Genomic DNA, 12,204 nt, shown 5'->3' with positions numbered 1-12,204 from the left:
CTCTGATGGAGCTCGGGATTTATCAGGAGATCGGCTGCGTTACGCCAAACAGTTTCACCAAATGAACCTGAACTGTGTGTGTCCTTTGGGATGTGTGAAAGAACACAGATCATTAATTAACATTAGATCCTGATCGATCCTGTCGGCCCGTCCACACACCTTATTTCAGCCCTCAACATCACAGCGTGACTTTTGGTGAAATTCGTAACTCTCAGATCCGTAACTCTTATCTTCTAACGGAAAAACACAATGCAGTTTCTTCCTGTGGTAGACCTTTAATTGAAGTACAGTACATTTTTATTTGGCCTAAATTAGCTGCTACAGTTGCTATGCCATCTATGCAAGCTGGCATGGCACTCCTGACTTCTGGTAAACATTATAAGTAATAAGAGGAAACGACCTTTGTTTTCTCGAGATAACAAAATAATTAAATTGCAGCGCGAGCTTCCGTATGCAGTACTGCTTTCTAACTGTGTACTGCATATTTCTTTCTCCTGAGTGAGTGGGTGGGTGGGTGTGGTTAGGGATGTGAGGATGTCGGCTTTCTCTGGCTTGTGATATGACTGAAAATCCTATAAAATCTGTATAATGAGTAGGTGATTCGTTAAGTTTTAACAGCCCTTCAAGCTCTGTTTTCACTGTCTGTTTTCTCAGACAGTTTCCTCTAGTCTCATCTCTGTGTGCATCTGTTTGACTTAAATCACAACAAGCAATACACAGATGTGATTGGCTGAATGGTGTCAAGTGATTGATTTACAACACATGCTGGTCTGTGAGTTTTCTTGGCTGCTGCTGCTGCTGCTGTAAAGCCTGGAAAAAGCTGCACTAGTTACAACAGAAAGGCTCTGTCAAACTGTAATAATTCTTAGTAATTTATAAATTATAGGGTCTGGGTCTGGATAGGATGGCGTCTAGGTCCAGATGTGGACAGCGGCCACCCTATAAGTGATCTTGGGGGCATGTAGGAGGATAGCGGGTTAGCAAGGAGGATGCATTTTTGTCATTTTGCTAACAACTGGAATGACTCCCCCCTCAAATCGTATACTATATAATAAATATATATATTGAAAACGGTAAAATGCCAACTGTTGGGTTTACAAGCAGCTAACAAGTGTCTCTCAAATGTCATCATCATTTTAAAGACCTCTTGTCTGTTTTTAAATATGTCAAGCTAAAGAGATAACCATGAGAATATGCCCTTACACCCTTATTTGGAAGTAGAGAGATGTAAAGTCCAATGGTGCAGTACCATAACGCTGTTCTTTAAAGGGTCAGTTCGTCCATATTACAAAAAAAGATCATGTTATGTTTAGTGCTGTCAAGATAATATAGATTAAACTGTGTGCTGAAGGAATCGTCCCCACTAAAGCATGATTTTGAAGAGTGGTGAGGACACTATTTCTGGGAAGATACTGTGTGTTCCTGATGCTTGAGAAACATTTGAATACCAGTCCACTTAACTTCAGAACAGCAGTCGGATCCAAGAAGCTGGAACCAGCGACTGTTTGGCACCAGATATAAGGGAAAGGTTTTTACATGAAACTGAGCTTCGAGAACAGACTGTGATTTTTCCACCCTGAGATCGAGATCTCAGACAGTTTCACTATGACTGGCTACCAAACAGGCCTCTGATTGGCTGCCATTTGATGCTGCTCTGCATAAAGTAGAAGTGCAGTGATTTTCTAAAAACTGCCTCATGAGGCTCGCGTTTAAACACTTTGTATCCCCTCCCTGTTTGCAAAAATTAATTTGACATAAACAAGTGTTTCAATATAACAAAACACACCTAAATCCCTCGTCAAACTTGCTTACTCACTCATGAAACTCACCCACACACACACACACACACATGCACACACACGCTGTCTCCCTCTCAGCTCCTCCACTTCAGATGCTCCTCTGCTAACTGATGCGTTCAGCAAAAGCTTTTGTGCCGCTCATCAAATCAGCGGCCGGATTAATCAGCGACTCTGCTCGCAGTGAGTCTGCAGCGCCGCGAGCTCTTCTGTTGCGTAATTTTTTTGTCATTTTTGGAAAATTAAAAAGTCGTTTGAGAGACAGTTTAACAGGCCGAACATGCCACACCCGCAGGTGATGTATAAGCTGAAAATTGCTTTTAATTAACTTAAATTACGTGTGCCAGATTTAGACGAAAGTAATGAACCTGTTCTTGTGTATTTAATGTAAATATTATAGATTTTTCACAGGAAATTGCCGTAAAAAAACAGATAGATCTTTTTTCCCCTCTGGCAGGTGACACAGAGGTAACAGATCCATACAGGGGAGACGTAATTCAACCTACTATACATATTTATGGCCTTTTTTAGACTGTATATGACGCCTCGGGCCGGGCTCAGGGAGGGGAGCTTGTTCAAACACAGTCGAGAGTCTCTCATGTGCTTTTCTGTGTTAGTGTGTGTGTGTGTGTGTGTGTGTGTGTGCAGGACACATTCGTCCTTTCATTCATGTAAAGAGCCTTTTAAAGCGACATCACAAGTTTGGTCATGTGGTACGGTAGCTGCTCGCAAAACAGATCCCGACAGAGAGAGAGCATTTGCATAATGAATTCACCACACTGCTTCCTGCCAGAGCCGGCTGGAGATGATGCTCGGAGATAGACCTGTCTTCTGCTCTGTGTGTGTGTGTGCGTGCGTGTGTGTGTGGTGTTTTAAGATTTCGGCGAGTATTGTGGAAAGAAAAAAGGAAGGGGCTGCTTTAGTATGGGTGTGACCTCCGAACTCTGAATTTTGCATAGATATCTCAGGCGTAGGAAATGAGTTGAGTGTTGGTTTTCACCTTATTGAACAACAGCAACATGATTCTTTTCTTGATTATTTGAGTAATCATTTGGTCAAGTGGTGTCCCGATATACCAGTGATATTTAAAAATGAAATATTGATATTGCGTTAAAGGAAAAGATCACCCAAAAATGAAACTTCTGCTTTCAAAAACGGTTTAAATAACGTCTTTTCAAATCAATTTGGGGTCTTGGGACTTCAGAAGACTTGGATTACTCCGGACAAGCAGTATGGAGCTATTTTTATGTATTTAATGTCTTCAAAAATTCAGTTAACGATCACATAAAAGAAAGAAGAGCAGTAAATCCTCAAAAAATGGGGAAACTGCGAGAAAAGAATATTTGACTCATTAAAGAATCAGCTAATGGTTTCAGCTCTGCAGTGTTTACATCTGTCATGGACACAGAGACGATGGAAGGGTTTGCTTTGTCTCACCATTGAAAGGGAGACTATTGTCTTGTGCTCGTTGCCATGAAACCGGAGCATTGCTTCATGCGGTCGTCACTGCAACAGCATCAGAAACATATAGGGAGCTAGAAATCTGATAGATGATGTGGTTGTATTTATGGCTACATGAGAGACTGCTGAGTGTCACATTAATGGAGATAAAGTGGAGTAAGACGTTTAAACGTGGTATCAAAAAATGTACAAAGTATTCATACTTTTGACAACCTTAAGACCCACAACACAAGAATCCTTTTTGTTAACATTGCATAGTGACGACACCACAACCCTGCAGGTTAGAGGTGTGAAAACTGAACAAAAGCAAACCCGGAGTTACATTTTAGCCCCAGAAGGCAATCATTTAACACTAACACACATTCAGTCTGCTGCTGTTCTTGGATGTATTTGACGGGTTAGAGTGCGTTTTGTTACAAGATAATAAGCCAAAGGTTTAGTCAGGATTAACTTCTGTCTCATTCAAATGAACAACCTGCTGCCATCACAGAGAGCTGAAGCTAAATGAAGGTGGTCAGACGGAGAGACAGACGGCTGCAGAGTCGGTTCATATTTCACCGACCCCTCCCTGCTGCTGTAACCTCCAGATTTGCATAACCTCACAATGCGAGTGTGTTTGTATACAGCGAATACAAGTGTGTGTGTGTGTTTTCCTTTTTGTAATGATTGATCAGGCTTCATTTTATTGTTTTTTTAGTAGAAAGCACCCTGAGTAGATTTCCTATGAATGGAGACACACACATTTCCTGTGTATGTGTGCTCCGGTCCTGCGGGCCTCTTTAGGTAATTCATATTTACACAAATTGCTCTAATATCCCCTGCCCTGTCATGAACGGGGGCTATAAAAATGTTAACAACACGCCGTCTGAAAACTGCCCGTGTACATGCCAGCCCGAACGTCTGTGTGACATTTTACATACCGCTGCAGTCATTAGGCTCACGGCCTGTTTGGAGAGCCCGTCAGTTAAAATGGAAGTAGGTAATTGTTTGAATTGACTTGGCGTTCTACCTCGGTGCGTTCGGGGGCTGTTCATCTCCATGCCAGCGCATAATGACTGGATGAGACGGAGAGGGAGAATCAGGCGTAATTTGCTCCCATTACCTCTGATTAGAATCTGTTGCACTGCTGCTGCGATCGCGGCTAAAAACACAGAGACGATTTTTCTTCTTTAATTATCACATTGATTAGCGAAAGAAAAGCTTTTAAAGTGCACGGAGACTGGATAGAGGAGTCGGCAGAGTATGCAAATCCGGAGTTGTATGCATGTAAATTCATATTTGTTTGTGTTATTTAATGCCTGCAGACTTCAGCCGGCTTTGGTGCAGCCCGGGCCTGTGGGAGGAGGTGGGAGGGAGAGAGGGGGGAGGGGGGGTGAGCTCTGATAGCGTGGCGGTATGGAGGAAGAGGATCTCCTCCCTCAAGGTTAATTATGCACTTATTGTTATGTGAAAGTCGAGGCGTTCACCTCTACGTGTCTGCCGCCTTTGGGATGGAAATGAAGAAAAATAGATCATTATTTATATGAAACTGCAAGCAGGGGGAGGGAGAGAGAGAGAGAGAGAGGGTGAGGGAGATTTAAGTTTTAGCTTCTCCTCCGACCGTCCGGCTGAGCTCTAAATGGCTTCATGACTAATCTCGGTAGGATCTGTAAAAATAGTTTATCTATTTCTGCACACGCGAGATCAACACAGGAGTGTGTGTGTGCAGCTTGTGTGCACGTGTGAACTCACAAAGTCCAGCAGCAGCAGCAGCAGCAGCAGCAGCAGCGAGGAAATAAAATAGTCTCACAGGAAAAAAACACCATTATTAAACAGGCGCTCGGAGACGCCCGCAGTTGTTGGTTTGATTCAGGCGGGACCTCTGGAGGCCGGAGCCACCAGAGGATTTATTGATCTGGTCTCAGAAGTCAATCGTGTATTTAAAATCCCTGAGCAGCCTCTGTGGAGCGAGCTGTCGGTTATTTTTAATCGAATCTCTGATTTAAAAAGGGATTCATTTGACAGTGCCAAATTGCTTTAAGAGTCTGCTGACATCACATACTGTTGCTCTAATTCTCCACCTTAATGCAGGCACACTGGCTTGGCTCACTTTTCTGTTTCCTTCTCCCAGCAACATTTTTAACTTTCTTTGTCAGCAGTAAGTTTTATAAAGTTGCAGTGTATAAAAAAAAAACGGCATAAGAAGGCCAACATTAAGGTCGCATCACAATCAGTGTGTTTACAGGAGGGATGTCACACCAGAGAGCGTCTCCCCGTCCGTCTGCAGAGCATGAGTGATCAACAGTAGACAGCAGAGCGTGGGCTGATTGTCCACTAGTCAATGGACAATGTTTGGTGACCCACTTTATGGTAAAATGGGTCACCAAACACACTTGAGGCTGCCCAAGTAAAGTATATGTGTGGGAAACACTGCCTTACACGTAAAAAGGTTACCTGTATCAGGAGACAGTCTAGGTTTAGTCTAGTTTGCAGGCGACTCATACGCGACCCCTGCTTTAAAGTCCCCCCAGTTAACCTTCTTGGGTTTGACATGATTGGATGAACACACCATCCAAGGATGGATCGTGATGAGGTAATGTATCTATATGTGATATTTATGATCAGACCCGAGCACAGGCATTAATAATAACTATGTAAAAATAGCAGTCTGTCCGCTGATGGTCTCATTTGCTGTTACAGGTCATTTATAATCATCAGAGGAATCACGAGACTGTTTCATAAACACTTAAAAGTTCCCTTATAGTCACTTTAAAGTAAAAATGCTGCAATTGTAATTGAAGTGTAAAGAGTGAAAGTAGCTGAAGTATCCTTATAATGGCAAAATAAAAGTGAGTGTGCTTTGCTACCGAGTTAAACAAGACAAAATTAAAGTAGAGAAGTGGGAGATTGAGAACTACTCTTTTCACAAGAGAACCAACTGAATAACTTTAAATGCCTCCAGCTCTATAAACTGTTAATGTGGATTCTTCTCTCTTGAAAATGCCAACTTGGACTTTTACATATAAAAAAAAAACAGCTGAACACTTTAAAATGCCAAAAAAAACAGAAATAAGATCTTGACTGTAAAAACAGCTCGATAGCTTCTTTACCTCAAACCAAATAAAAGGACAAAAAAAAAAAGTTTTTCTAACTACTGTAGACAAACAACCTCAAACCTATTTTCACTATCAGCAGCGGCCCAGTGTCTGGACTACATTTCGCTTTCACTTTCACTTGATGCTAATCGCTGCTGCAGGCGATGTCAGCTCACACACAGCATGTTGTAGTCATTCTGTAACTGTGACTCATTTGGCAACGTTTCAATGACTGCAACAAGTGTCTGAGTTTGTGGAGGCTTTTTTTTTTTTTTTCCTTGTTTTTGTCTAAATGACTAACAGGAAAGGCATGCAGGACGCTGAAGGCCGCGCAGCATCTTCCTTGTATTCCTTGGAATGTGAGCTATGCGAGGGGATAAACAGGAGGCTGATAGCAGGAGTCAAAACTAAAGAATTATACAACAGCGTTGCACTGTGGGAAACAGGAAGCGGACCGAAAAAACCACGTGTACACATGCAAATCTGCTGGAGCTCGGCTTTAAAGCATGAAGGACAGAGCTGTGGTCCACCTGGCGTGTGTGTCAGGACGCATCCTGGAGATTCACCGCCTCCTTGGTTCTCACACGGTTATTAACTTGTGTACGCGAATAAGAGCAAGAATCCCTCCAAAAAACATTTGTTAAGACAGAGACAGAAACTTTACATATATTTATATCATAGGTCAACAGTTTGTTAGAATCTATTGTATATTTTTTGGTAATTTAAGTAGATTTTTCAAATATCTGTACTTTCTCCTCCTTACATTTTCAAAACAGGCTCGTTACTTTAGTTTGAATGCATGTGAGGGGAATATGACGCACGGCAGACGTAGCGAGACGAAACAAAGACGTAAGAAGACGTAAACAGACAGAGAGGGAGACTGGAATGAGGAAAAAAGGCATGTTAGTGTCTCGTATCTGCAGCAATCAACTGTCTTTGTGGTGCGTTCAGGAACAGCTGGGACAAATCCTACTGAATCTACCTTTAAGTTTAATAGTCTTTGAATTATATTAATATGTAGTGAGCTTCAGTCAGCTTTGACCACAAATGGCCTGTAGAAATGTTTACTCTGACACTCTGAGTACATTTCAGATTATGTACTTTATTACTTTTATTTGACTAAAGAAGTTGAATCAGTACTTCTGTTTTTACACAAGTATCTGAACTTCTACTGGAGGAAAGAATGTGTTGACTTTTAGCACTTCTGCTGTACAGAGTAATATTAAACAGCAGATCAAAGTGGTTAAAGCAGATTGTAAAAAGAAAACTGCTGCAGCTATGGGAAGATGTCTGGTTGTTATTAAGAGATGTGCGACATGTTTACCACAACAATGCATTTCTCATGTTGCTCAGTTCTTACTCATCTGGATTACCGTCAAGTGCGTCAAATAAAGACTTGAAAAATTTGTCCAAAACAGATCTGCATCAACGTCTATACTTTGATGTAGTCGTAGTGGCCGTGACTTTAATACGAGGCATCCATCAAGAGGTTGCTTCTCATAAACTAAGACAACACTGTGATGAACAGAGGGATGAACATATGGATCTAGTAAAACTGTTTTTTTAAAAGAGTTTGAATAAAATATCTAATGGATCTGGTGCATTCAGTGCAATGGTTTGATACTTACAGTCGCACTTGTTAACGCTTAAAGGAACAGTTCAGCCAAAATAAAAACTCAGTCATTATCTACTAACCCTCATGTTGATGGAAAGTCAGGGGAAGTTCCGTAGTCCACAAAACATTTCTGGAAACAGTGAAAAAACAGTGTTGCAGTGTTCTCCTAAACGGCTTAAGTAGATGGGGACTTGTCTACGGAGGCCCAGAGGTCCCAAATTGATTTAAAAGAGGACAATATTGACACCCGCATCGCGCTACAGTAAAGATTTCAGTTCAAAAAAGACTCCGTTAACTTGAAGCTCCAGAAATGTTTTGTGGACTACCAAACTTCACCTGGTTTTCCCATCAGTAAAGGGGTTGGCCTTTAAGGCTCATCCTACACCTACACACATGTTCTCCCTTATCTTGATTTGACACCCAGATAAAACTAACAGTCCGGCCATAAATCCTTCTGTCATGAAGGTGATAATGTTCAGTTTGTGTTGCCGAGGCTCACAGAGGCGCTGACTCATCTTTATGGTCATTTAAGAGGAGTTTGAGTTTGGTAACGTCACAAAATTCCCCTGTAGTCTCCTCTGACGTTATTACTACACACTGACATTAGGACGAATCTCAGTTTCACTTTCGTGGTTAACATAAAAGGTGCACTAACATTTATACATTTACATTCAGCTAATGCATTTTTATCTTTGTCATTTCTCGTCTATGTACTAAACTTAAATTTTTCATAGTATTTTCTTCAATATTCTTATTATGTCAGCATTTTTGAAGGCATCTGTGCTTTCTTGTGTCCGCCTGAATGTGACATTTTCCGTGCTGATCGGGGGCTGCTTTCATACTCGGTCTATTTTCCAGAAGTGTGACCTCGTCCTCAACAGTCATTCTGAATTCATGCACCATTTACCGCTCGTAGAGTCACCTGATATCTGAAATTATGAATGAAACCAGCATCTGTTCTTATCGCTGATCTGCACAGAAACAGCCTCTGTTACAGTTTTGGTTTTTACTTGCTGTCGTTCTGCAAATTAACATTTAAATGAGACAGTTTGAAACACTACTTTATGTTTTTTTTTTTTCATTTTGATGTGTTTACTTCTACAGAAAACCTGCCAGATGTGATGTCTCATCTTACTTGTCTTTTGCATATGCACGCGCTAAAAAAATCTCAGATCTCATCCATAAATCTGAACTGAGCGTTCATGTTCGCAGCGTGAATGCAGCGATTAAGGTTTCAGAGGCTTTTTCCAGGAATAAACACACTGAATACTTTTGTCATGTCGTTTGCATAAAAATTCATTGTTAAAATACTTCACATCTGCAGTTAATTAAAAAATCAGTCACTGTATTCACGTCTGAACGGGGACAAAGCACTCAGTGGTATTCCTACAAATGCTGCGTGTCCTTGTTTGTGTATGCATGCAGCTACTCCTGCATGCCGTTCTCTGGTGACTACACTTAACAGTGGCACACAATTAATAATTTACCATGACACAACACCACCGCTGTGTGCTCGCTTTACACACTGATTGTTTGTGTGTGTGTGTGTTTTTTTTTTTGTCTCTTTGCAGCCATCAAGGAGAAATACAGCGACTGGACAGAGTTCCTGGTTCAGGACCTGACCGGCTCCAGGACGGCACCGGCCAACCTGCTGGAGGGGGTGAGTGTCGGCACAGTGAGGGCATCTCAGAGGGGGAAAGGGGGCATCAGTTATGTAAGAACTAGGATTTAGGGATTAGGCTCTTTCTTGCTGACAGAGAGGGAAAAGACTGAACTTGATAATTTTAGGCCCTGTGAGAAAATAGAGGAAGGATTTACCCGAAGGTTATATTTAATGTTCCTGACCTGACCGCAACATTTAGGTCATTTTGTGCCCTTTTTTTGAAAAAGGGAAGTAGAAAGACGGCAGGAAATGAGGAAAGAGAAAGAGAGAGAGATGGGAAAGGACATGCAACAGAGGACGCTAGCGGGAGGTGAATCAGGAGGTGTTGGGGTTCGTGGTCGGCTCAGCATCCAGTGTTGCCTTCTTTTTCTCTATTTTTATTTTTTCATTACGGAGGAGGCATTACGTATAAAAATCAGCTGAAACATTGCGTAACACATATACAGTATATCTATTCACCAGGGTAATCGTGTATACATTATAAATGTACATAAATTCACAGTGACGTGAAATCCTAAAATAAATGTGTGAATAATTCATAAAAGGAATGTAAACCAAGGAGAACATGGCAGCGTTATGCTCTCGCCAAACAGTTTTATCCGACCTATGACTTCATTCTGACTGAACCCACTTTTACCTCCGTCCTCCCATCAGTGTTTTTGACCCCTTCCCACAGTGACCTCTGAGTCATCAGTTCTCAGATGACTTTAGATGACAAGACTTATACGACACGTCTTGTTGTATGACAGTAAATTTGTAGCTTCTACTACTTTTACACCAAAATAAGTGGATATATGCAGGTTTTTTAATTATGGGTTAACCTGCTAAAAATAGCCCATTGACTCCTTTTCCATTGCCGGCGGAGGAGTTTGCCTTTCTGTTTCTGTTTCTCATCAGAGTACATTAAAATCTCTTTATGAATAACATTTTGAATTCGTTTTTTGGAATGACTAAGGAGTGAGATATCTCGCTTCTTTCTCATCTCTGAAAGTTGCACATGTGCAATACTGATAAGGCCGCTAACAGTGGTTACTTTTTTAATATCTCTCTTTCGAACTCAAAGCCAGCTGAGCGATGTTCAAGTGCTGCTTTAATGGACGCTTATGTCCTTACTTTTATAACGTGGTGCCAGAAAAGGGGCAACAAATTAGCATGTCCATCCTCATGTTTCACAGGATTCATTTGACCTGGGAATGAATACAGATTGTAACCTCTTACCATTAAGACAAAAGCCAGATGTTAGGAGGTGTTAGTGGTTGTTTTAGTGTGAAAGGGTTATATACATCATATACAACAGACAGATATGAAAGCGGTATCTTGTTATCTTACTCTCTACAAGAAAGCTCATAACCAGGATGCCTGTGTGGTAAAATAATATAATCAGGTTGAACTTCAACAGCTTTTTTGTTCAGGCTGCCAACGTCAACTTCCTCTTTTGTTGCCTCTCGGCCTTTTACGACTGCTCTAACTTAAAGGTCAATAAACGGTTCTGTAGCTCACAAGCTCCGCCCACTCAGGTTTGACCCAACTATTTCTGTCTTTAGCTCTGTGTTTAACAGATGTTTGAATGAAATTAAATCTCTCCTTCAGCCTCTCAGAGGTAAGAACACGGTGGATCTGATCGTCGAGGATTCGGTCTTGGAGCTTCAGGACGTCTCCGACCCGTTCCTCTACTGGCCCGTCAGAGTCATCCAGAACGTCGGAGGGAGGCTCCGTCTACGCTACGCCGGCCTCTCTGACAACCACCAGGCTCAGGACACCTGGCTGTTCTACCTGGACGTCAGGCTCCGCCCGCTCGGCTGGGCTCTGGAGAACCGTCTGGCCTTAGAACCGCCCACAGGTGATAAACTAATCTGCTCACGTTATCTTTTCATTTAAAAACAGGGCCCAGGTTTGAAAACACCGGAGTTCAGGTGTCAGGTAATCAGTGAGACACAGTGGATCTTCAAAATCTAAAACTTTCCATCGTGTCTCCTCAGCGCTCCGGTCTCTGAAGAGCGCCCCCGACTGGCAGCAGGCTCTGGAGGAGGCTCGGCTCGACGGACAGAAGAGCCCGCTGCCGCTGGAGGTGTTCAAGGTGAGTCAGCGTAGTTTACACACATTTCTGCTCTTCGCTCTGTGTGTGTGTGTGTGTGTGTGTGTGTGTGTGTGTGTGTGTGTGTGTGTGTGTGTGTTGGCACAGAGCCAGACTGCACGGCCGCCTGGCTGAGATGAGCTCTTTTGTCTGCAGCTGATTTATGTACGAAACTGAGATAATAAATATTGAAGCAATATTTTACAGGTCTGTATTTTCCTAATACATATTTTCCACTTTCCTTTTGCAGTTTGGCACAAATTATAGGGAAAATTACAATATCCTTAAAAGAAAGGCTCAGTTTGTACCCAAGTAAATCATCGTTTATTGGAAAATTTTGTCTCCCTGTGCTGTGTGTTGAATTGTACACGTGCTTGAAGATTAATTTCAGATTTTTACATGTTAAGATAACCTGCTGTGCACTAAGAGACTCAAGGTTAAACCCACAATTAACTAGAACTGTACCCGTTAAAGGCTCTCTCTTTTTCCCCCATAATTGCCGCCAAATTACAAAGTTACAT

The 12,204-nt window shown here is 41.9% G+C and overlaps 1 protein-coding gene across 3 annotated transcripts in view; it reads left to right on the top strand.

Moving 5' to 3' along the window:
• sfmbt2 (Scm like with four mbt domains 2) overlaps nucleotides 1–12,204 on the top strand; it is a 52,445-nt gene that overhangs the window by 23,824 nt on the left and 16,417 nt on the right. For all 3 annotated transcript variants that reach the window (XM_073480931.1, XM_073480930.1, XM_073480932.1), the window contains 3 exons: nucleotides 9,518–9,606; nucleotides 11,200–11,449; nucleotides 11,589–11,686. In XM_073480931.1, coding sequence (XP_073337032.1) covers nucleotides 9,518–9,606; nucleotides 11,200–11,449; nucleotides 11,589–11,686 — 437 coding nt within the window. The remainder of the gene's footprint in view (nucleotides 1–9,517; nucleotides 9,607–11,199; nucleotides 11,450–11,588; nucleotides 11,687–12,204) is intronic.

The sequence above is a fragment of the Pagrus major genome, chromosome 14 (genome assembly GCF_040436345.1).
Source record: "Pagrus major chromosome 14, Pma_NU_1.0".
NCBI classification, from domain to species: Eukaryota; Metazoa; Chordata; class Actinopteri; order Spariformes; family Sparidae; genus Pagrus; species Pagrus major.
Note: the sequence above shows the minus strand (reverse complement) of the source record. Positions and strands in the feature narration are given on the sequence as shown.